This window comes from Antennarius striatus, chromosome 16 (assembly GCF_040054535.1).
Source record: "Antennarius striatus isolate MH-2024 chromosome 16, ASM4005453v1, whole genome shotgun sequence".
Classification (NCBI taxonomy): Eukaryota; Metazoa; Chordata; class Actinopteri; order Lophiiformes; family Antennariidae; genus Antennarius; species Antennarius striatus.
In genome coordinates, this window is record NC_090791.1 from 960502 (window position 1) to 986851 (window position 26350).

Here is a 26350-nt window from a genome sequence, read left to right on the forward strand (position 1 = left end):
AAACTGACAGAGGGATCGGTGAAGCTTCTGCAGTAATGCAGACGTTGTATAGGTCTGTCATAGTGAAGAAGAGCTGAGTGGTAAGAAGAACCTCTTGACCGGTCAATCTATGTTCCTAACTCACCCATGGTCCTGAACTTTGGGTCATGATCGGAAGGACAAGATCTTGGATACAGGTACTTGAAATGAGTGAGTGGCTGGACACACCTTTAGAGATAGGGTGAGGAGCTCAGTCACAAGGGAGGAACTCGGAATAGAGCCGCTGCTCCTCCACCTCGAGTGGAACCAGCTGAGCTGGCTCAGGCATCTGTTTTGTAAGCATCTGTTTTCTCAGTCATGTTTCCCGTTTGGTTTTTGTCTTCAGTTTTACATGTATGTTGTCTTAAGTTGACTCACAAATAAGGCAATAAAGGAAAGACGAACAGTAAAATAAAATACTGTGACTTTTGGCTCCATCTTTGTGGTTCACCCTCCAAACACCAGGAGGCAGTATGAGCCAACCATTGTAAACTATCGCTGCCTCCCTAAAGTACTTCCAGGTGTCAAATCGGATAGTAAAACATGTCAGCCGTTTGACTGTTATGTACTTTTGTGTTGTTATCATAAATTAAAAGAACAAAACTCACCCTGATGATCTGGATCGCTTTCAGAACTACCTTGGCACATGTACTGTTCACCTTTCAAGGAGAACAGAAGGTCATTGTGAGTAAAGAGCAGCGGATTCATGGTTCAAACAGTTTGTGTTGTTGAGCTCTCACCTCTCGTCTTATGTTTAAGGCTCCTGTGTCGTACAGAGTTTGGGAGGCGCTGTTAAAGAACGACTCAGAAGCTGCCACATAGGCCATGTGGTTATTTTCCGGGATGACAAGATCGTTCTCTGGGAAACCATCAGGAACGTTTCCATTCTCTGGGAATACCAAGCCCTGCAGCAGACCAACTAGAATCAGGATGGTCAGCTGATGAACTGATGTGTCTACAGCAGGTTGTTGGTTCCTCACCCTGATGGGGATGTCGAGGCTGTGGGGCGTTGATGAGATTTTTCCAGCCAGAGAGAAGTCCATGCTGATGTTGAGTTCTTTGTATATGGTTGTCACCATGGTAACATTCTCCAACTTTTGGTTCAATTTAGGGATGAAGTACTCAGCAACCTTACAGATCTGTAGACAAATAGCTGGATTAGATGCTATGGACAAGTTGTTCTATTTACCAATCCCTCCATCTATATCCTCTGATTTTTAATTCATAAAGATGTTGAGGTTCTGAACTGTCAGAGTAATATACAGTAGTAGTTCAGTAGTACCTTGAAATATGAGTTTAATCCATCTATTAATGAACTCGTAAGTTAAACAAAGTTTAACCTTTCAAAAAAATTCCTTTTAATCCATTCCAGCCTTTCTAAAAAAGACCCAACCCCCCTAAATTATGAAAAGAATTTTTTTTTAATCAACCAATAGACATGCAGACTTTACCTGTGTATAATTATTTATAATAATTTATGTAAGCAATGATAAAGAATGAAAAGAAACGCAAAAGTCAGGAGATCTGGTCTCAGCTGATATTGCATCCATCCGCCAACTAGTGGTGGTGTATTGAAGCACGGTTCGTATCTCAAAATACTCAAGCAGCTCGTACCTCGAGGTTCTACTGTACAACAATAGACTTTATATTTGTAAAGATGAGGTCTTTGTTTCCATGGTAACATATATACAGCTCAACTGAAGAGATGGACTGTTGCGATGCAAGGAAAAGAGAAAACAAGCAGAGGGCTGCTAACAACAGTCATTTCTAAACTATTTAGGCTCTTTCGGGTCTTAAAACCATCAAGTGTTCTCATATTCATCAGGACTGTGAGAAAGAATGAAGGTTGAACAAACCAGGTTGTTGTTCCAGTTGACAAATGCATTGGCGACACCTGTCACCACCCTCCTAAGGAAAAGGAAAAGGAAATCACATTTATGGCTGTACCACATGTTAAACACGCCCTACTCATGTGAGGGGAGGAGCCACCGGCTTACCTCATAAATCCATTTGTTTCCGAGCTCAGATGCACGCCACTGATGCTACACTTCATCTCCAAGGCCAGGTGGTTTTGGTTGCGTTTGAGTGTGAACCTGACGCTCAACTGTTCAGCCTCTCCTGTATATACAAGCGGTATTCCATCGATACTGCGACACAAAACAAATGGTGGACATGTTTCTGATTCAGAGACACCAGAAACAACCAGCAGCATCGCAGCATCCATACGTACGATGCATTCAAGTTGAACATCATGTTTGTGATGTCAATCTTCACGACTGAATCCATCAGAGGAACAATAGAAATCTGATACGAATTTAACGTCAGCTCCCTCAACTGAAACCTGAGGAGAAAACAAACGTCATTTTAATGACACTTACAATTCAATCCCTGAGGAGAAGAAGAAAAAAGACTTCACAGAACTCTCCACCAGTTTTTAACATCATCAACAAAAATAGTGAGAGTCAGCTGTGGATATTGATGATCCACTGTACGCTGCTGTAGGGTATAGCATGTAGATTTTCTTTAGAGTGAAGGAAGAGGAGGAGGGAGGAGTTATTGTAGGTCATAGTCAGAGTTGTCATCTGAGAGATGGTCACCACAAACACTATTTTCCTTAGTCTTTGCTTTATCATCCATGATAAACAGACCGGTGTTGAACAAGATGTGGCCTCTTACCCAGAGATATTTTTGCCTTGAACTTGAAAAGTTGCAAAAGGTTTGTTGATCAGCGCCTTCAAAAACTCCACGGTGACATCTTTCACTGCAACAAGACAACACAGCTGATGCTCCACAGAAAACTGTTTCCATGCTGCTGGTACTTCTCAGCAGTGAAGATGTGGCATATAGGTCTTACAGGTATCCAACCCTTTGTCGGTGATTCGGAATAAGATGCCGGTGGGTTGGACGACAGAAACAGACAAACATACAATAACAAAGAGAGTAAACGCACAATAAGTCATCTTGATGCCCCAACCTGAAACACAAGAGGAGGTAGAACTACATTCAATAAAATCCAAGTCAAAATAGAAAAGCAATCATTTCAAAGAGCGGCACAAGAACATGTGTGGTCAAAATATGCTCAGTACTACTTTCTATTATCTATGAACTCTTTTTCTGGACTGGAAAACAAATTGAAAATCGAAGGTTGCACCAGTTTTGTCTTGTCCTGTTTTTAAATTTAATAAATAACCAAAAGCTTTTACTGAATAATCCAGAGTCTAGAACATCTCCAGTTGACAGTAGGAGTTACCTGCCCAGTGCCTCCAGCTGCTGACCTCCTCTTCCTCCACCTGTTCTTATACCAACAGGTGGATTTATGCAAACCATCAAATGTTCACGAGTGTCCAACGTTTAACTAAATATGGACATGAAGTGTGTAAAAGAACTGTTGTCGGTTGAACGACCACGGTTTATCTCCGATTGCTGATCACCCGCCGCGGACAAAGAAACATTCAGGGATTAAATCAGGTTTTTATTTCAGGATAAGTTTGTTGGAGCTTCAACCTCAGACAGACACGCCTCGGGTAGAAGGGTAAGAGTTTATACGAGGTTCATTCATTCAGGTATGAAAACCTGGCACAGAGCCAAAAAGGGGGTCAGAGGACTCCTGGACAGGTTGGTACCAGGGACCATTAGACCATTGGTCAGCAGCAGGTGTCTGACAGCAAGAGATAAAATACAGCCGTCACAACTGGCCTGATGTGGGAGTATGAAAACGAAGAAGAACAGTAGAACGTAACCTTCATGCAAACCACACTGAACCAATGAGGTCCAGTGAGCACCTCCAAGAGATGTCCAGTTTGAGGTCCGATCAACACGTAAAACACCAAGAAGACTGTCTCCAAGTATAGAGCACAGACCCATCTGAGCCCAGAGGACCCCAATAGAGTATGGGCTCTTCGAATAGGACTTTAACGATGGTGGACCATGTCTGGATGAGAACCAGTTCCCTCCCTAATGGACTGAAACTAACGGTTTTCATTAAAACCAGGCAGAAACACTCTGAAGGATTTCTTTCAAAAGATTTTAGTCCAAAACTGAAATTAAAAAAAGCAGATAAATGAATTTACTTACATCAGAAGTGTAAACACAGCAGGGTGCCAGCCAGGCATGAACGCAGCTAGCATTCCCTATCCAACACATTTTTCTCAACAAAACCCAACATGATGATACTATCAGTTTGTTGTCTCAAATACAAACAAAAACAGGTGACCCTGAATCCATCGTGGCCGCTAGTGGACAGACCGGTCATCACAAAATTTTTTACTGTCATTGACATACAGGAAACACACAGTAAGGACAAACGGCATCCACAAGTTACAGACAGACATGTGTTGCATTCAAGTACTGTTGTAAATATCACAATGATACAAATTGATTTTAAAAAAGGCTGAAAAGGCACGCAGAAAGTAACAACAGTCATTTGACTAATTTACAGTTAAGGTTTTTTTTCCCTCTAGTATCAGTTTGGAACCTGAAGGCAACAACATTTTATTATTGTCAACAGTTACAAAGAACCCTAAAGGCAACATAGAAACATGACATCACGTTAAAGCTGATGGCACTGTGTTCATCTTTAAAGGAGCATAACAAATGTTTACATGTAGCCCTTTAACTAGAAATCCTCCAACAACTTCCTGTTCGATTTGTCCAACAATCTTGAAATGTAATCTGACTCAGAGCCCTGGAGGATGGGGGGAAATATTGTTCACACACAAACAAACACACACTGATATAAAACACATTAAAAAGTAAATATTTCAAATAATAAATGTTCCGTAAGAATATTAAAAGCACTTACAAAGACAAGTCAGCTGGAAAAACATCTCCACGTTCAAAAACACACAAAATATTAACATCAAGAGATTTCATAGATATTAAATGGCAGTGTGTTGGTCTGTTTTGGTCCCATTTTGGACTTTTTGGTCTGGTTTGGTCCATTTAAGGATATCTTGGTCCGGTTTGGTTCAGTTCAGGATGAGTTTGTCTGGTTTTGTCTGTTAAGGCTATGTTGTACCAGTCTGGTTTGGTTCAGGACTTGTTGGGTTGGTCTAACCCAATTCAGAATTTGTTTCCGTGGATACCATCAGTCTCTCAGTGTGTCTCTGTCCAATAGGTGACCCAGTGTTTGGGTGACTTCCTGTTCCTGGATGAAGCGAATTTGTCTTGGATCAGGAAACCATCAGCATCTGTATGCTGCTGCTGCTGCTGCTCTTTACCCATAATCCTCCCCTGGTGGAGAGCCGCCGCCTGCCACTCCCTCCGGCGTGCGAAGAAACCACACTGCAAAGAAAGACATAATTCTTTTTAACAAAGCAACTGGAATGAAGACTGTAGAGAAAGGTGTGATACCCATCCTAGTCATGTCTTTACCAAAAGAATCCAAAGAACGAAAGGACAAGAAAAAGTACAGCTAGCAAAATACCAAAGTGCAATTTTGTAGACATGAGGTTCAATTAATTTTAGTAATTTCAGAGAGTTCTGGGTCTCTTTCAAGTTGGCCAGGAACTTCTGAAAGGAGGCCCCAGGAGGAACCGAACCTGACGTTTAACCACCTCTAAAACTCTACAGGGAGTTGAAAGACTGGACTGGGTGGGACCTCGACCCAACCCAGACCCAACTCCAGTTGGCGATACCTGAACTAGTCCCTCCAGGCATTTACTTCCATATGAGCTGTTCTCTCTAAATGGATCTATTACGACCTGTCATTGATGAACCAGGTCTAAGATTTCCACATTCACTAAATTTAACAACTTCAAAGTGTTAACAAGAAGCTGAAGCAACTGATCAATTGGCTGGCAGCAACTAGATTATTACACAAATACCAGGAAAATCACAAAGGATGGAAGGAGCACAACTGTAGCTGCTACAGTTGAAAAAACGTGTAACATAAGATCAATAAAATAATCATTGACAAGCTGATCAGCAGATGCAGGAAGTACAGCTGGAAAGAAGGAAGGAACGAGAGATTGGAGAGTCAGTTAGCAGTCAGTAACAAACCGGTAACTAGGAAGTGAACCCAGTAATCCGGTTTGTTCCACATTACAACAGGTATTCTCTCGCGTCCATCATTCATGTCAACCAATGGGATTCTGAACAGCCCAAACGGACCCATCAGGTTTCATCCTACCAATTTTCTAAAGTATAATCTTCTCTAGAAATGTCAATACCCAATGAGGAAAAGCCTCCTCTGATTTCATTGGCCAGTCATCTTTCCTAATTGATATATAATGGCCCTTGACTGAAGTGATGCTCTCACAAAATGCGCAATAATTTCTTGTTATTTAAATTGGCAGTAATCTGTTGTTTTTCTTCATGGACTGGGTCAACATGTATGATACTTAAAGTTGTGGGCGGTTATTTGTTTGAAATGGAAAAATGGCGGAGAGGAAACCTGATCGAAGGTGAGGGCAAAGAGTTTGGTCGGCGGTCAGATAGTAGATGAGATGCTGAGAGTCACTGATTCCATCAGACTGATCAGATCAATATCTGATGACGACGACACAAATGGTTCAGAAAAGAGTCTGGTCTGATGTCAGTTTGAGACCTGGAACACATTCTGATTGGCTGGTTTATTTAGAACCAAGTCACAGAGCCGGGATTCTGATCTCTTTAAAGTTTGGAACCTTCAGAGGAACCAGATACTAGACGGTTCCGTCTGTGTTAATATTGGCTCTTGAAGCCAATATTTTACATCATAGATTTGCAGACAAGTGTGAGCCTGGTTTAATAGACTCTCTGATGATCCTAAAGTTCTGCAGCAGTGAGGATTATCCCGTCTGGGGTAGGAATGCTTCAAATGGAGGTTTTGCGGTCGGGTTTCAGGTGGTAACAGTTAAAGTCAGCTGGTCCTTACGGCGGGGCGCTCTGGCAGTGGTCTGCCCAGTCTCAGAGCTCCTCGTCCAGCCTGTCCTTCTCTGAAGGCTGGGTCTTCACATGGGCTTTCTGGGTCTTTGCCTGGTACAGCTCTCTGGTGTTGGCTCTCCTGAAGAAACCACACTGAACAGCAAGGGGCAACACAACTGTTTACCAACCAGGACGCGACAACAACACTAATCAATGACTTCATGGAACCACATTTGGTTTGATCCTTGGAGTTGATCCTGAATATCAACCGGTTAGGAGGTGTTCGGTTCTCAGGTACCTTCCAGAGCATGAGGCATATCACAGCCAGCAGTAGGACTCCAGCCAAGACGGACGCCACGATGATCCATACCGGGGCACCGGAGTCCGCTTGCTGCCACAGCTCAGGGTAAATCAGGACGTTCATCTGCAGAAAACGTTTTTTTAAAAGCTGCGATTCAGAGAGAAACTTGATAGAGGGTGGATGTAATAAAAACTGAAGCCTCAAGAGGATGCTGGCCCTAGCTAACATTAGCACCTCTGTCGTTTGAGACTCCATGTTGATTGCTGGCTTGTCCGTTTGCAGCTTCAATGTCACCCGGCCTCGAACCAACACACTCCTTGCATCGCTATAATCCTAAAGAAGACGGAACTTCGAGTTAGCTTCTCTGCTAACAAACTCAAACAGAATCTTAGTAAATTAGCAGCATTAAAAGTGTGGCTAACATGTTAGCAAGCAGTTGTAAATCATATATCATCATTCTCATAGTATGTTTTAGTCACTTGATGAAACATTTTGAGCTTCGTTTTTGGTCGCCAATAACGTCAGTGTATGTAGCCGCTAAAGCTAAATGCTACGTATGTTCGCTAGCTAGTGTGTTTGATTTACCTCAATCATGGTGGAGTTCCAGAGTCTGGCTCGAACAGTAAGAGTTGCTGAGTTGTTCATGTTGACCAGCGGACACACGAACGTCACACAATTAGCCCCGCCCCCACAATTCTGTAAATACAAACCATAGTTAACAATTATTTTCTATGGACATCTGCACGACCCAACTGACAACAGCATGTTCACACCAAAGTGTAAGACTTCTTCCTCTGTCCCCAAAGGTGGAGGACAGGTAGAGTTTTTTCTCCGTGCACATCATTGTTCTCCGTTCCTTCCTCCTCCAAGCTCCTCCTCTTCCTCTTCTCCTCCTTTGACAGCTGAGCAAACAGGAAGTATTAGCGACTCACAGCAAAGCAGTTGCACAAGATCAAATTTGCAAGCCCCAACATGGATGTGTCTGCTGAGGTGGGTTGTGGTTGTGGGTTTTGTGAGGCAGCTGTTGCCATGGTTACCGTGAGGCTGAGAGGGTTGATGATGTTTCCTGATGGAACACAGTGAGGTTCTGATGTGCCATTCATTTGGATCTCCGTGAGGTACAGCAGCCATTTCCCACTGGCCGCCTCGCTCGGCCAATCAAACTCCACCTGCAGGTTACCTAGGCGACCCAGTGGCTTCCCATTCAAATGCACCTGTCAAAGAAAGTAGCATGTTCACACGTGGTGTAAATTCCGTGAAAAGAGTGATCTCTAGACCAACCTGAAAGGTGAACAACAACAGACTGCCAACGTCTTCAGTCGTCTTCATCGCCGACTCACCGATCACATGACCGCTGAAGAAGGTGGGGCCAGACTGGTGGATTCTATCATTGCATGAGAAGTAAAAGGAAGTGAGGTAATCTTGTTAAAGGTCAGAGTTCATAGCCTCCATGGGGTGTTACCTACAGAGACAGAGACGTCTGCAGAGAATACTCCACCAACATGGAGACCAAGATGGGATGGATTTCTGACTGATCACTGAGCCTGAAGACACAAAATGACAACTCAGTACCTGTGTGTGTGTGTGTGTGTGTGTGTGTGTGTGTGTGTGTGTGTGTGTGTGTGTGTGTGTGTGTGTGTGTGTGTGTGTGTGTGTGTGTGTGTGTGTGTGTGAGTGTGTGTGTGTGTGTCCGTGTGTGTGTGTGTCCGTGTGTGTGTGTGTGTGTGTGTGTGGCTCACGTGGACAGCTGCAGCAGCGTCTCAATCTCTCTGCTGTCTAAACTGATCTCAGACATCTGAAATATGATTGACACCTGAACCTGAAACACAAGCGAAAATGACTCGACGGATCAGAACACTGTACTCTACACACGACGGTACGAGCAGTAGTACTTCCTGTACCTCCTGGTTGCTTCTGAACGGGTTCCCCAGCTCACAAAGAAGAACCGCACCTTCAACAGAACACTCGACTATCACCGGGACGACACCCTGAAACACAAACGCATGATTGATGGGAGAAGAAACTGGGCTCAGGAAAGTTTCGGTTCTGGTACCCTAACCTTGGTCTAGGTGAGTCCAGGTCACATGGTCTCTGGGGATCAGTTCAAGTACCGACTCAAGCCATCAAATCACAAGTCAGGTTTGTGCTTCATGCTTGGGTACTGGTTGTTTCCGATTGTAGTCTGGGTCATATTGTACCACTACGTCCCTCCCTCTATGCAGATGACACTCTGCTCTACATCCCTTTCCGTTTTGCCTCCTACCTTTAGCTTAGCTTTTGCTCGAACTCCAGAGTAGATGAGCATCGGTGGGACGCTAATGTTCAGAACAGCATTGTGAGCATCCTCAGCTGGTTGGCCCGGCGACGGTGTGTTGCTAATGTTAACCTCCAGAAACAATCGACTGACGCTGCCTTTGTAGTAAAAAACCTGCCTGTCTTTCAACCTGGACGCGAAGACACATGCAAATAGAAAATACGCAAACAAACTTATGATGTGTAGAAATGATGCAGAGAAATAATTTTATTTTTGGAAGAAGGAACAGGAATCAAGAATTTTTTCTTGAGGCGGAATGGACCGACAAAACTCTTAGAGGACCAGGGGTTCACTAACCTTGGGAAAGGCGTCTGGTTCTCCTCAGTAAACTGGGCTGTCATCTGTAGGTTACTATGGCAACGATTATCAGAACCACAAGCCTTCTGGAAGTGGATCTTTGAGACAAAAAGTTGACATGTCAAAGGGGTCCGCGAGTTTGGGACAACTGTAAGTTCTTCCAAGTTCTGACCTGGGTTCTGATGGGTTGGGGGGTCTGGTTCAGGACGGGGTAGCGTCTCAGATCCTGAACTGCGTTCCTTCTTTTGGGAAGTTTTTCGTGGAGCGACACCTCCAGGGAGAACACCAGAGGTTCCACTTTATCTCGAATCGGACTCTGACGTACAAAGAACACACAGAGCAGGAAGTCAGCAACAGTTGGCATACAAGGGATTAAGGTTCTAATATTCCTGATGTCCACAGGTGTCTCTTGAGCCGCTGAGGACGGAGGCTCAAACTCCAGAGTGTCCTTGAACGCACCAGCGATAAAACAAAAGAGTGCAAGTCAAGCGAATCCATCCGCAAGGAAATCAGGCGTGATGATCCGCGGAATGACCGTCAGGAATGTAGAGTAAATTGGATTTAACGGCGTTTCGCCACCGGGCCTGATGGGACACGCGTGAAGCGTGACATCACAGGACGTCCACGCTAGCAAGCAGAAGAAATGTGGCAGAACGACAAACATTTGTCCTTCATGGCGTCTCACCCGCAGTCCGACTCGAAGGGTTTTGCACCGCTGTCTCGGCACGGACAGGAAGCCAGAGTACGCGTTCTGCCCGTTGCTATGGAAACGGAGGCGGGGGTTGAGGGCAACATCGGCAGTCACGGTGAAGTGGACGGCTGGAAAACGGAGAGTTAGTTTGATTTTATTGATCGGGCAGGTAAAACTTGATCATCCTGAGAAAGTCAAGGTTTTGTGACCGTTTTAGAGCCTGAAAGGTGTTTCTCACTTTTTAAATTTACCAAAAATCCTGGGAAATTTGTGCTGAATTTAATTCATCATTTAAAAAAGCACTCAATATTATTTTTTAATTTGTTTGCATGATTATTATTTTCTCGTTCAATAAGTGCGACTAATTCATATTTTCAGTTTTCCTCTCTTCACATTAAACATCAAATCACATCGACAGTGTTTGTGTGTGTGTGTGTGTGGGGGGGCTCTGGTGTCATAGCAACAGTGAGACCTTGTCTCTGATTGGTCACAGATGTAATAATATCAGTTGGTGTAATGTGATTTATAATTCAGAAAAACACAGAAGACAAGGACACGAGGACATACAAGGACACCCAGTGATGTGTGTGTGTGTGTGTGTGTGTGTGTGTGTGTGTGTGTGTGTGTGTGTGTGTGTGTGTGTGTGTGTGTGTGTGTGTGTGTGTGTGTGTGTGTGTGTGTGTGTGTGTGTGAGACTTCACTGATTAACTGTTGAGGTTAATTGACAGCTCTGTCCTGTCAATCAGTCAGGCTGTCCAATTAGCTGAGAGCACGCACACACACACACACACACACACACACACACACACACACACACACACACACACACACACACTAATGATAATTAACACTGGTGACCATAAACAGACTCGTTAGCATCAAGCCCTCTTAAAAACGCCATCTGTCGGGTTAGCCACATGCTAACAAGCTGCTCGCTAGTTTGGGCTCAGAGGATGACTCGAGTCGTCCTGAAGGTGCCTGATTAAAATAAAGGCTAGGAAAGACCACAATTATCTTTTAATGTAGATAATATTATATGTTTTATATCTCTATATATCATTATCCTACGGCATTAAGGAACACCTTCTGATTGGTTTATTCTGAACCACGCCCACACGGCTAGCAATGCAGGCCTCCAACTCGCTTAAAGTTGGACATCAGGTTGAGACGTTTCAGCCTGGAGACGCTTCTCCAGATAGAACCGGACCCTGAGGGACCTGGTTCTGAAGAACCTCCAGAGGAACCTCCAGAAGGTTGTAGATGGTCCCTGATCCACCAATCAGAATGATCGATTACTCACTGACATTGTCTCGGTCGCTCGTCTCTCCTGTGGTGAACGTGTAGGAGAAACATACCTCCACCTGAACACTGGACACACACACACACACACACACACACACACACGGTGAATCAGCCTGTTAGCATGTAGCGTGTTAGCAGGTGACGGGTTTAAATCTCACCAGAAGTCACAGCTGTTTGGGTCGACAATGTCCGGAGAAACTCCGAGAGTCTTATGGAGTTGGATGACTGGACGTGTTCTAAGAGGAAGAAAGTCAATCAATCAATAAATCAATCAATCAATTACTCATGAAGTAGCAGAAATATCAGGTACCTGAGCAGAGCGACGGTGTCGTCCAGCGAGCCCACCAGCAGGTCGGGGTATTTGTTCCCGTCGACATCCAGACCCCCGGACAGCGAGTATCCGAAGGTGCTGAACCTGGAGGAGACCCCGTGGCCCCAGATCACCTGTGCGGACAGGAAGAGGAGGAGTCACAGGTGTGATCGACACCGGTGTCTCACACACAGGCGCGCTCGCTGCGAGACCTGGCTCGGTTCCGTGGAGACGCCCTCGCTGCTCCCGCTCCAGATCATCACGCTCCCCGCTTCATGGAACGGAGCTCCGACGGCGAAATCTGAAACGGACACACGTCAGGGCGTCGACCCGGCGGGCGTTACCCTTCATCTTCGTCTTCATCAGGTCCTCACCCTGGAAGCCATCTTGGTTCAGGTCCCCAGCGGCAGCGACAGACATGCCGAAGCCCGAACCGGCGGGGCCCCTCAGCACCACGCTGGCCCCGGGTTCAAACGCACCTCCTGAGTTCATGAAGACGTAAACGGCCCCGCCCGCCTCCTGCTGACGCCGGAAGTAAAAAGGAGCGCCCACCAGCAGCTCGTTCCACCTGAAGGAGACAAGAAGTCTCAAATCTGGCTGTTTCCTGTCTGACAGGAAGTGACGTGAAAACCGTTACCCATCGCTGTTGAGGTCGGCGGTCGCCACGGCGTTACCGAAGTACGAGCCCGTCTGTTCGCCACGCAGGGTCTGCTGAATCGTCAGTTTATCCGCCCGTTTGACCGCCAGCAGCACCGAGCCACGGGCATCTTCTTTACTGTCCTTAGGGGCTCCTGCCAATCAATACACCAATCAATCAATCAATCAATCAATCCGTCAATCAGCTGATGAACCGATTGGATCTTATGTTCGTCCTTCACCTGTTGCTATGGTTTCATAATCCTGAGAGAGAAGACCGCGAGCCTGCGTGACCGAGTAACCTGCACAGACAACAGAAGGTGATGACATCACACACCTGAGAGGGAGGGGTGGGGCATTTAAAGGGCCAGCGCACCTATGTAGATGTTTCGGCGCTGCAGGTTGTTGAAGGAGCTCGTCTGGGTGTCGAACTCCACGTCAGGGTTCATCCAGGAGACGTGGACGTTACCTTCAGCAGACACACACACACACACACACACAGGGACATCACCCAGTCACGAGGCCGCCGCCCATCACACCGACAGGTGAGCAAATGAAGCGCACCTTGCCAGTCGAAGCTTCCCGGCGAGCCGACGATGACCTCGGTCTGAGTGATGGAGGCGGAGATCCCCATGTTACACATGACCTCACCGCTGACGTCGCCTAGGTGACTGAACACAGAAACACGTCACCACCGCGGGTCACATGACGCGTCGGACACACGTCACCTGACCCACCTGCAGGGCTGGTCCAGGTTCTGCCAGTGGAGGTCGCCGTCGTCAAACTGGAGGTCGTTTCCACGGAGATAACAGCGGCCAATCATCTGTCTGAGTCTGAAAGCTCCGTAGAGTTTAATGAAGCGGTGACCACACGCCTGGAGGGGGGGAGTTAGTTAGTTAGTCAGTCGGTTAGTTATTTAGTCGATCAGTCAGTTGGTTAGTAAGTCAGTTAGTTAGTCAGTTACTTAGTGAGTTAGTCAGTTAGTTACTTAGCTCAGTCAAATTTATCTATTAGTTCATTTATTTAGTCATCATTAAGTTAGTGAGGCTGGTCGATAATTCAGTAACATCATGTGGTCAGTTTAAATGTTAGTTATTTTAGTTAGGGTTAGTTACCGCGTCAGTCAGCGAGTCAGTTTGATCAGTTTAAAGGAGCACGATGGAACAGAATAAAAGGAAGTTTCTTTTTTTATAAGAGACACTGAATACCCACACGGATCCTTATATTTATGATTTTTGTTGTTGTTGTTGTTATTGTCGGTGTTGTTGTTGTTGTTATTGTTGTCGTTGTCTCTGGTCCAGTGATGATTGTTTGTCATTTTAAGAACTGGATGTTTACTCGCCTTCACATTAAAAGCATTCCACTGATAAAACACAAGCCGACCTTTATTGTGGAAAGGTGTCGACATGTCAGCGACAGCAGGATCAGCCAATCAGAGAGCAGACTCACCAGGACCCTCCCACCAGGCCGGCCCTGACTGGCCACTGAGACGCCCAACCACATGTCTTCAATCAGGTCCTCATCCAGGTCCAGGTCTGAAAGAAGGCGGGACAGGTAGAAAGGTGAGTGACACGCCGCAGGCCGGGTGGGCCGTCCTCCCATAAGTTGCCACGGCAACACCTGATGACCACTCAGGACATCTTTATCAGGTCTTGTCTGATAAGACAGAAACAGACCGCAGCTGTCACTGCTTACTGAAGGATGCACTACCCATAATGCATCAGGGCAGCGATAACATCGCTGATAGGCCGAAGGCAGTGGGACCTGAGTTGTGACTGCCAGGCATCACCAGACGACAATCAGGTTAAAGAGACGACATGATGTCATCAGGAAGAAGTGGTTCTGGTTCTGGTGTGGAGTTGTGAAGAGGATTTAAAAAAATACACGAGAAAATAGAAAACTTTATTTAACCTAATAGCTGCTGGATAGCATGATGCTAACGTGAAGATGTTTGGTTCTAGTCCAGATGAGATTCAGCTGGAACCAGTGTGTGTGTCGGGTGTGTGTCGGGTGTGTGTCGGGTGTGTGTCGGGTGTGTGTCGGGTGTGTGTCGGGTGTCTTCACCTCGGCCTACGAGCTCCATTCTCCTGCAATCTGACTGGTCAGCGGTGATCGGACAGGCGTATACTCCTCCTGTTCGATTGGCTGGGACATTAGGCTCCGCCTTCTCCCTGGGCGCTCCAATTAGCAGTCTGTCAGGACGAGATGGGCGGAGCCAATTAATAATGGTGTGAACTTAAAGGAACCACAGACACACACACACACACACACACACACACACACACACGCATACAGGCATGCACTGTGTGAAATGTTTCCAAACAGCTGTGAATTGATTTAACACCTTGGTGTGTGTGTGTGTGTGTGTGTGTGTGTGTGTGTGTGTGTGTGTGTGTGTGTGTGTGTGTGTGTGTGTGTGTGTGTGTGTGTGTGTGTGTGTGTGTGTGTGTGTGTGTGTGCACGCAGGTCTGACTACAGGACAGGAAATGAAACTCATTTAGAGAGCATTACACACACACACACACCAGTGTCTCAGCTGAACACACAATAGTTGATCCAGGTCTCTGATCTGATCTCAGGTGTGTCACCATGGCGACGGCTCGTAGGCGTCATTTCAGAGCTCTGACTTCCTGTTTGAGGTGATCTGTAGCCCTCAAGGACTTCAAAGACACCTGTTACTTTCTCAAGGCCACAGAACCTCGAACCTTTTAACATTCAAGGACCGCTGGAACCTTTCTGGTGATTATTGATCAAGTATGGATGATCAATCACAGAGGAAGAACCAATCAGATGACACGATGACCCCACGGCTCCCTGGGGAACCACATTACGTGTGTGGTCCATTAACAACCAATCCAATTACAGAACATAAAGAGACGGTTGCCATGGTGACACAGAGATAGACAGCTGGGTGACCTCTGGGTGACCCCTGTACCAGATGTTTCAACACTGTGGGACAGGGGAGGAGGAGGGAATGGTCATGTGACTTTGGGGTCATGTGACCTCAGGAGACAACACCAGCACGCACGCACACACACACATAAACACACACACACACACACACACACACACACACACACACACACACACACACACACACACACATACACACACACACACACACACCTTCCTTGAACATCCTCCATTGAGCTCCAAAATGTCTGCAAGGACTGAAAAAAGTTATTCCAGGAACCCTGGAATTTGGAGTAGCCTTTCCAGGACCGCCTTCAGAACCACTTCACACTTCTCAAGGACAACTCAAGGACCCTGGAATCTCCTCAATGACTCCCTGAACCTCCTTGAGCCCAAACATCCAGCGGTGCCTGATGTTTTCTCAGCCTTGAGGAGATTCTCTAAGCGTTATTAATGCTGCAGGGCATTCGCCTCTGTGTGTGTGTGTGTGTGTGTGTGTGTGTGTGTGTGTGTGTGTGTGTGTGTGTGTGTGTGTGTGTGTGTGTGTGAATTCCTCCTGTGTAACAGGTTTAAAGTATTTTTCGTTTAAACTTGTGAGGTGAACCAATGATGATGATGATGATGATGATGATGATGATGTTCGGGTCACAGATTCTGGTCATGAAGGTCCAACAGTCCTGATAAAACATCCCAAAGAAGGAGTTCCATCAAAGAGCTCCAGAACCCCTTGAAGGAACCAGAATCTCCTTCAAGGACACCTTGATTCTTCCAGACCTCAGACCTGGAACTCAAGGACGCCTGGAACGTCCTGAAGGACCTCAGAGCTGTTTCTTTGTTGTCGCTACATTTGTGGAATAAATGAGGGGCCGTCTGAAGGACGGAACACACACACACACACACACACACACACACACACACACACACAGAGGACAGGAAACAGACAAAGACACACAGAGGACTTTCCTGTCATTAGGTCATGTGACCTTCAGCTCTGATGAGCATCCAGCGTCTCAAAATGACCAGAGCATCTCAGACGAACGCTAACAGGCTAACATGCTAACAGGCTAAAGCTGGTTTGAAGGATGAACAGACAGGAAGTGAGGTCAGAGCTTCAGTACGGTGGACACACGCTACCGACACACAGACTGCCTCAACCACTGCTGGTAACAAGAGACGGGAGACAGGTGAGAGACAGACAGGTGACAGGGAGACAGGTGAGAGACAGACAGGTGACAGGCAAACAGGTGAGAGACAGACAGGTGAGAGACAGACAGGTGACAGGCAGACAGGTGAGAGACAGACAGGTGACCGGCAGACAGACGGGTCTGTACTCACTGGTAGCTGTCTGTCTGCAGGTCCTGGTGCAGGGCGACCGACAGCCCAAACAGACTCTTGTCTCCGCCCGTCTTCAGCAGTGGGAACGACGTGTCGAGGTTCAGCGCCGCGCACACGCCAACGCTCAAAAGCACCAACACGCCTGTCGCCATGGAGACGCACACCTGACAGGACGACAACAAGCAGCTCATGAAGGGGGGGTGGGGGGAGGTGGAACGTCCCATACATCAGCCGTTGGAGGTCACGTGACCTGCTGATTACTTTGATCATCAAACCACCTGAAGATGTCGACAGTGCCCCCCAAGGGAAACACATGACCCACGTGAACCCACGTGAACCCACGTCACGTTGGAACCTCAATGATGATCGCAAACTATTAAAACCTCACTGCACAGAGCGCTCCGTGTTACAACAGAATAACTGTCAGTGAACGCATCACAAGAAAACCATGATGATAAAGAGGAAATAAAACGTCCAGAATTCACCAGAAAATGTTTCTTCTTAGTTCGATTGAAATAAACTATTAATACAAGTAATAATTCCATTAATACTACCAATAATACTATTATAATAATAACAGAGCTGAGACATTCTACCTGGTTCTCCTGATGTCTGATGAGCCTCCACAGGAAGTGGCCTCGCTTCTCGTCTGTCTGCTCGCCGTCGGTTCTGCACGCGCTCAGTTCTGCCTCTCTACCGCCGTCCTCTCCCTCATTCTCATTCTTCAGCTGTGCTCGCTCGCCCTGAGATGAAATCATGTCTCTCTCTCTGCGTTAACCCGCCCACACGTCTCACACACACACACACACACACACACAAGTCAAATGGATTCAGGACGTTTGAGTGTGCGAGGGCACCTTGATTGTCTCTCTCTCTCTGCACACAATATATGTTTGTGCGTGTGTGTGTGTGTGTGTGTGTGTGTGTGTGTGTTTGACTAACATTATGAGGTCTGAACTTTGACTGCTCTCTCACACACCCCTAGTATCAGTTTCCTGTATTTGTGGTGTTTTTGTCTCACACATACAGGAACACAATCACACACACACACACACACACACACACCACACACACACACGCTCCATCTGTTAGCAGAAATTCAAACATTTGTTTGTTCCAAAAATCACAGGAATTAAAGAAAATGAAATGAGGATGGATCGACCCCGCCCCTCACTGAGGCCCCGCCCCTGAGCGTACAACATGACCATAGTCTGGACTTCCCTGGGCTAAACAGAAGAAACCCCAGTTTAAAAGACCCTCTAGGGGGCGTGGCCTGTGGGCGTGTCCCACTGAGAACAATGACAAATCTTTTTAAATTGAGTCACTTCCCAGTTGCTCCATTTCCATCATGTTGACATGAAAAGTCTGTCAGTCAATCTGTGCTGCTGCTAGCGATGCTAATCTGGAAGCTAACAGATGTACACTTCCTGTTCAGGGAGGAACAACAGGAACTCCAGCCAATCAGCTCCATTTGAACCTGGAGCTGATGGAGGAAAACAATCAGAAGGTGGAATGGTCACATGTTTAATTTCATCCAATCAGAACACAGATCTACTCCTCCTGGTTCTGCTCCTGCTGCTATTGGACCAAAAACCTAAATATTTGAGTAAAAAACAAAACTAAGACAAAAAGAAACGACTGCGGCATTTCTTCCTCTCCAGTCGCCTAAAATCAGTTTATCTGATTCTGCCAGGTCCATCTACAATAGCCAATCAGCATCCACCATCTGCCAACCTGAAACAGTCAAAGGGAAGGTGATTAAAGGCTTCCTGTCTTTCATTACAAGCTGCACTTGAATGCATCACGAACCAGCAGGACTTAATTTAACCATTTGTTGTCCGTTTGCTGATTGGACGGGAAGCCAAGGCTAAAAAAGTTCCTGCTGCTGGAAAATGAAAACAAACTGGGGATGAATCTGATTGGTTGGGATGAACAGCCAATCACACAGCTCGTTTTTAGAACATAACATCCTTAAATCTGCAGACTCGTATTATCTGATCCTTTATCTGCTCAATTTATCCTTATTTAAGATGTAAACCTTTGATGTTTCACCGGAGAACGCGACGACACTGTTCACACGTCAAAATAAACATTAAGTTTATTACATTTCTTTAATTTACATGCAGAAACACCATTTAGATAATCACATGACCCCTGAAGGCATCACCACCAGGACTGATTCTGATTGGATGATTCTAACGACACAATCATTAAAGTTTTACGCTCAGCGCAATTATTAGAGAACAAAACCCTTTTCCTCCAGTTAGCAGAAATTTCCATAAAAATTTAAAGTGCAAAAAAATTTCAGATTTATTCATAGTGGAATAACAATTACAAAATAAATTCAATTTTATCTCCTCATATTTATATTTATTCAATGTATTTGTTACAGAAAGGCACCATAAGTTTTAGCTTTAGCCTAGCCTGCGGCTAACTCGCTAACTACGTCCCGTTAGCACGCTAACTATTCACGTGCGACACATTCAAGTGCAGTAGTAATTCTGAGTTCCATGAGTTTGCAATCGTCAGCCAAACGAGAGCTGCACATGCCAGGTAGAGTTACAGGTTAGCTGATGTTCTGGACACTGCTGTGTACAGGTGTGAGGGCGGGGCTTCTCCAAACCCTCGTTCCAGTCTGATCCGGTTCCATCCGGACTCAAACGTTGGGTCGGATGTCGGCGTAGTTTTTCACGACTCCGGAGAACCTGATGATGTGCATTTTGGGATCTCTGGGGTGAAAGTCCTGCCACAGGTACTCAGGCGAGAGCACCTTGGTGGGTTTGTGGATCCACATGTACCTGGAAACACAACCAGCAGAAGATAAACCCCTACCCCCATCTAGGTGAGGCCCCCCCCTCCAGATCAGGTGGACACCACCTACTTGTTCAGGTGACTCTCCTCCTGCCACGCCGCCTCGATGCCTTCCCGGGCGTCGGCCTCGAAGTTGTGGCGACAGGTTTGGGTCAGCAGGAGCACTTCCTGGACGCTGCCTCCGAACGCCCCCCCGCAGTAGTAGAAGTCCCCGTCTTCGGGGGCCATGTAGGCTCTGGACTGGGGCCGCCGCTCATACGGTAGCCGGCTGCGGCCATCCTCGTAGTACCCTGAACGCACAGGTAGGAGGGGTTACCTGGACAGGTCAAGCACACTTCAGACCCAGCAAATCGATTTCAGAGACTCTGATTGGCTGAGGACGGTGCAGCAGTGTGTTGACTGACCGGGATGCAACACGGCGACCAGTCCGCTCAGTGACTCCGCCCCCCAGCGCCCGTGGAACTTGGAGTCAACGTCCAGGCAGAAGATGTAGTCGGCATGGGCGAGGAGCGTCTCCTCGATCAGCGCCTGGATCAGCTCCATCCGGCGAGCCGAGATCTCCTGCCAGCGGTTGGAGCTGGGCACTGAACGCACCGTCAGCTGGACCAGGAAGAGGGAGGCGGGGTTTAAAAGTCTACCAGCTCCTGACATTCTCTGGTCGCGACCCATCACCCGTTTACCTGTCTGCCATCGGCGATCCGGACGTCCGGGATGGCGTCAGGCTGATCGGTGAACACGTAGACGTGCACGTCAAAACCGACGAAGAAGAACTGTTCCGCCGTCTCCAGGAAGTTCTTCAGAAACTGGACGTACCTGTCCAGGTTATCAAAGAGTGAAAGCCGGAATGTTGCGTTCAGGTGAGCGAGGAAAATGCAGCTTCGTGATGTCGTACTTACTTCCCGACGGCAAACACGGTAGCCGCGATGCTAACGTTCTGTCGCTGGTAGATGCTGTCGATCAGAACTGGGTAGAAGGTTCCCTCCCAGACGACGGGCGCCAACCAGGGCGTCACCGACACCACGTCAGTACGACTGCAGGGAGGGACACAGAGTGGAGTCATCGACAAACAACAACAACAACAACGACAACAAGAGGAGACGCTCACCCGTGAACGACGCTCGGCTGTTTGTACCGGAGACTGGAAGACAACAGGTTTGTCATCAGAACAGGAACGCAACACTGGAGTACCAGTAGCATTGTTAGCATTGTTAGCACTGTTAGTAATGTTTGACAGAGGTTTTATGTTGAGGGCAAGTTTGACGATGTGATTTTGCTTAAATGGAGACGCTTCATGGTGGTAAATCATCCCTCCCAGAATCTCATGGAGGCTGATCAATAATCTATCACTGGGTTCCAATCGATGGTAGGTAGCTTATCAATAATCCTGTTTGTTTAGCTTCATATTTGTTCAAAGTTTACCTGATGTTCAAATTAAAACAATAAGTTAACCAACTGACACTGGATGAAAGGTGATCGAGAGGCTCCGCCCCCCTCGGCCTCACCCGTCTGTCACTACGAGAGAGGATGATGAAGATACTCACTGGTCAGGAGCGATCAGCTGGACGTCACAACTCCTAGACTGTGTGTCAGAAGGTCTGCAGGACACACACACACACACACACACCATTGCTGCCAGCAGGTGTCACTGATCACACCTGAACGTCTCCTGACGTCTCTGGTTTTTGTAGTTTTGAATAATTTTTCACAAGTTGAGGCTAAACATTTTGGTTTTAAATGAAATTAAAATTTTTTAAAGGTTTTAAATGAGAAAAAAACCCATTTGCTCTTCTTTTAGTTTCAGGAATAATTTTCATTTCTTTGTCTTTGACTCCCTCTGCTGGAGGGAATCTGAACGAGCACAGAAGGAAAAAAAAAAAATTCCAACTGGAAAAACTAGAAGAACCTTCAACTTGTTCTGCCCTCTGAATGACCTTCAAACATTCCCTTTCAATGTCAACGCCACACCTGAGGTCAACAACGACAACAATACAGACAACAGGTCACACAAAGGACGTCACACCGTCAGAAAGACACCACTGTTCTCCTGTCTGCTAACAAGAACACTGAGAGCATTCAGAGCAACATGATGGATCATCGGAGACCAGGAACCAGTCCAGGTTCACGGAGTGAAACGATCCGGTTTCACGGAGTGAAACAGTCCAGGTTCGCACAGTGAAACAGTCCAGGTTCACACAGTGAAATGCTGAGCAAATTTTTGCTACATCAAATCTAGTCGTCGTTCAGATGTTAGTTGTTGTTAGCAGGATCCAGTTCAGTGGAATCCCGTCTACTGATATTACTTGTGCAGACGATCTAGTGATGTTCTCACTGCTGACAGAACTCTTTACACATTTCAAAACACAATTTATGCATAAAAACTTCTTGCAGAAGATAAAAATGAGTTGATAAAATCATTGTGAGGAGGGCAGCCGGTAAAGTATCCCTCTGTTTTCCCACTTCCAGCTCGTCAAATCAGTGCTGGTGCTAATGCTAATGTGGAAGCTAAGATGTACACTTTGTGTGTGCGTGTGTGTGTGTTACTAACCTGCTGTCAGCTGATATCTTAGTCTCCTCCCCCAAAGACTCGGTTCTGAAACAACAGACGACCGGGTTCAGTTCCGTCTCGTTTGTCCGGGCAACCGTAGGATTCAAATGATTCCAGTCTCCTCTGGAGGGGGGGACCGGCTGTGCAGGACGTCGGATGCCTGTGGTGTCCGACATGTTGGACGGCGATCGACCGGTCGGTCGTAGAGGTCGTGCCCTACGCCATCCTACCACCACCGATCAAACAGCACACGACCCCACCCCGACAGGGGGCTAGTGTGTGTGTGTGTGTGTGTGTGTGTTACCTGTTGGACAGGGTGTAGTAGTGCAGCACTCTGTGGGTTCAAACAAACACAATCAAATGTCTTTATCAAGATTTCACATTTTTTTACTGATGAAAAGAAAAGCCAGTTTTATTAGTTTTTAGTAGCTTTAACTAGTTACAGTAACTAGTTACAGCTACTAAACTAGTTAACCCTCTCTTTCAGCTTGCTGCCAACCGCTCTCTAATTTTCTGCTTCAAGTCACATGATCAATCGAATGATCGATACGTTATTAATGGTGAAGGGAATTATGGGAGTCAGCCCTTCCCTGTCACCTCCACCTGGCTTATCTGGTAAACATTAGTTGCCATAGTAACATAGTGACAGAGCTGTGATGAATTTGCGGGCTTAAGATGAGCAAACAGAAGGCGAGTCAGATTAACCTGGAATAACCTGGAGTAGACTGAAATAATCTGACACCCTTATCAATTTTCTATTGATTGGTGACTGATTATATTATATAGCAGACGTCTTTCTTCTGTCTCCTGTTGTCTCTATCTCTCTAACTCATACCCAGACTGACTCTCACTTATTCTCTGCAAAATGACGAAACCAAAAGTAAAATCAGAGGATACTAAAGACCAGATGGTCTCTATGAAAGAATTAAAGGGTGAGTTAAAGAGCAACTTTGATAAGTTAGGGAGTGACTTTGATAAAAAGTTAGAAGAAAAGCTCAAACCAGTGCTAGACGCCTTGGAAGAAATGAAGGACAAAATGAAGAAAATGCAGAAAGACATGGATGGAAAAGACCGAAAAATTGTTGTCTTGGAACAGGAACAACAAAGAATGGATGATTTGGAACAAAGCATTCGTATAAATGATGTGATTATCACTGGAATCAAAATCAAGCCGAGGAATTACAGAAATGCTATGGCTAGCGCCGACATTGAATCTCTGGAGCAACAAGTGAGTTCTCAACTGAGGGATCTGGAGATAACTATAGATCCGGACCAGATGGAGACATGTTACCCATCACCATCTGGAGGTAGGAGACCACCTGCAGTGTGATAAAATTCAACAATCGTAAACACAAGATACCTCTTCTGAAACAAGGCTTCAAACTGAAAGGAAAAAATGTCTACATTAATGAGAATCTCACTAAAAATAATGCCGATATTGCCAAAAAAGCTCGACAACTGAAGAAGAATGGACTGATCGACAACACCTGGACCAACACCTGGACCACCACCTGGACCAACACCTGGACCAACACCTGGACGAACAACTGCAGGATCTTCATCAGAACAAAGGGGCTTTCTCCAGACCAGATGAAAACAATGGTGATCAGGAGAGCAGAGGAGTTGGCGAAATACGAGCAATAAAGACGGACAAGAGTTGTTACTACACCAGAGATCAGTACAACAGAGTCACTTCAATAGTGGAGCTCTACGATTTTGGACACGTCAAGTATTTCATAGAACAGTCAAAAAATCTACACCATTGATGTCAGAAACATGGATTAATGAACAAAACAACAACATGTATTCATGATAACATGGGATAACATTAACTTGAGACCTTAAAGAGCATGTTGATATCTTCTGACAATATAATACCATGTGGAACTGTTAGCGTGTAACAAACTGGTTAATTCTTGTATAAACACTGTCTGCTGAGGGAGGTTAATATGATCATTATATTCTTGTGGAGAACACTGGTAAGGTCAACGTCTAGTTTTGACTATCCATGATGTTAACAAACCTTGTGTTCCTAGGAAGAATGTAAACATGGTTATACTCTAGGGTAAAGGCTAATGTCTGGAAGTGGATAAGGGTATGAACGTCTGTCGGAAGTCAATGTATGAGCTGGTTGAAGACTTTTAATGTCTGAGTTTGTTGATTACATATTCTAATGACAGATGTTTTTGTTGATAATTTAGGGGACGGGAATTTTACCAGCCAATGGCTTCTACCCATTAACCCTTTTTTTTTCTTTTCGGATGTTGCTGATGATGTTTCAACACTGATGAAAGTGAAATATGTTGTAATAACATGTCTGGAAAGAAGAAAAATGAACTGAATAAATAAATAAATAAATAAATAAATAAATATTAATTGACAGTCAAATGTGACTATTGCCGTCTGCGTCCTGTTTGGTCGATAGTGGTGTGTTTTATAATCTAATCTGCAGCTGACACCCGTCTCACACTTTAATCTGACTGTATTTACTGAACCGGTTCAAAACCACCTCAAAGCACGACGCCAAAGTTCATCCGCCCCCTGTGACTGGGTTAGGTTAATTTAAGTTCTGGTTTAAGTTTAAGTTAGTACAAGTACTAGCGTGAACTCACCCGAGCAGCAGTCCCGCCAGCAGGATCACGGCGACGGCCTTCCTGGTTACCCTCTCCATCCCTAACCAACCCCTCAGCTCTGGTCCAGTCAGCTGATCATCAACCAGGAAGTGAAGGTGGGCTACAGGTGGGGGTGGGGGTCGACATCCCATCAGTGTGATCAGATCAATACACTTCCAATCAATCAATCACACAACTCAACCCAGTCTGGTTATGGAGGAACCCGATCAGTGTCAGATCAATAATATTAATATGAGACTATCGATTCATCAGAGATCAGTCGGTAATCGATGCGTCTCGTGCGGCTCCGGTCCAATCAGAGGACGTTACACGTTACCGGACAAACGTCACACCCCATCAGGGATCGATCGTGGACCCTGGCTCGAGGATCTCTCCTTGACACACACACACACACACACACACACACACACACACACACACACACACACACACACACACACACACACACACACACACACACACACGAAGTCTTGACGGTGGGCACGAGACGCACAAACACATCAAACACACCGAGCATCAGACCCACCTGGCCGCGTGCCGCTCCTCGCGCGAGCTCGCTGTGACTGGACCACCACGGGCTCGCGCTGCATTAACGGTAGACAATCAAAGGCAGGTGCGCGAGTGCGCAAACATTTATGCTCTGCCCCTCACCCCTCACCTTCCAGGTGACCACCACCGATGACGTCAGTGAAAACGTCTCCTTAATGACTTCTGATGGGCGCGCGCTGTCGCGCCACAGCCACAAGGTTCCGGATTGGAGTCCTGCATGTGCCCCCCCCAACCCCACCCCCACCCCTACCCCTACCCCTACCCCTGTGACGTTTACGCGCGTGTCGTGTGAAGATGGAGTTATTATCTCTGATAATCAATAGTCAATCATTAATCAGGTTCTAGGATCTACTCCTCTCCTGACATTTGAAACTAATCCACTCCCATATCTGATCGATTAGTTCAAGAAACGTAAATGATGTCAAACAAGGTGAAATTATTTAACAAATATGAAACTATGAAAACAAATCCTGACGTCCTCTGATTGATGATGACGTCATCGGGAAAACTGTCTGGAATCTGTTGGAATCACGATCAGGATCGTTCTCCGGTTCATGATAAGATATCTTCAGCATGTTTAACCCCCCCCTCCCGACCCCTGACCCCCCCCCCCCCCCCCCCAACGCCTGACCCACCCAACGCCAGCTGAACCAAACCACGGAGTGACGTCACAAGGCGACCAACTGTTTCAATCCTGGTGACCGTTAGCAACGCCTGGCGGCGGTTTGAGGAACAGCAGGAACCATCCATCATCATCCATCCATCCGTCCATCCATTCATCCATCCAACCATCCATCCACGGATGAGTCAGGTTGACCTATCTGGCGGAAAAGACGGGTGGATGGATGG

At 46.3% G+C, this 26350-nt stretch overlaps 2 protein-coding genes across 4 annotated transcripts; both read right to left on the reverse strand.

Annotated features, from left to right (window-relative positions):
* Positions 1-5162: 5162 nt before the first annotated feature.
* LOC137610099 (integrin alpha-3-like) lies at positions 5163-17678 on the reverse strand. Its single transcript, XM_068337548.1, has 29 exons — positions 17560-17678; positions 16964-17127; positions 14780-14907; positions 14165-14250; positions 13453-13589; positions 13280-13386; positions 13092-13184; positions 12958-13017; positions 12717-12870; positions 12454-12647; positions 12292-12380; positions 12080-12213; positions 11928-12005; positions 11768-11835; positions 10462-10595; positions 9949-10092; positions 9777-9874; positions 9429-9609; positions 9067-9153; positions 8905-8984; positions 8632-8709; positions 8447-8549; positions 8203-8379; positions 7939-8067; positions 7751-7861; positions 7400-7498; positions 7163-7288; positions 6875-7017; positions 5163-5301 (listed from the first exon to the last, which is right to left on the reverse strand). The coding sequence occupies exons 2-28, from the start codon at positions 17113-17115 to the stop codon at positions 6907-6909; spliced, it is 3138 nt and encodes a 1045-aa protein (XP_068193649.1). The 5' UTR covers positions 17116-17127; positions 17560-17678; the 3' UTR covers positions 5163-5301; positions 6875-6906.
* Positions 17679-19293: 1615 nt separating this feature from the next.
* Positions 19294-25615, reverse strand: LOC137610119 (globoside alpha-1,3-N-acetylgalactosaminyltransferase 1-like). 3 transcript variants are annotated; one of them, XM_068337580.1, is made up of 11 exons: positions 25479-25615; positions 24932-25052; positions 22624-22653; positions 22320-22364; positions 21316-21369; positions 20880-20912; positions 20671-20805; positions 20455-20587; positions 20179-20374; positions 19845-20064; positions 19294-19761 (listed from the first exon to the last, which is right to left on the reverse strand). In XM_068337580.1, the coding sequence occupies exons 1-11, from the start codon at positions 25540-25542 to the stop codon at positions 19620-19622; spliced, it is 1173 nt and encodes a 390-aa protein (XP_068193681.1). In that variant the 5' UTR covers positions 25543-25615; the 3' UTR covers positions 19294-19619. The 3 variants fall into 3 exon arrangements, 2 of the variants coding, with proteins under 2 accessions (XP_068193681.1, XP_068193682.1); XR_011038414.1 differs by having other exon boundaries at positions 19622-19761; positions 19845-20090; XM_068337581.1 differs by lacking the exon at positions 21316-21369.
* Positions 25616-26350: the final 735 nt, after the last annotated feature.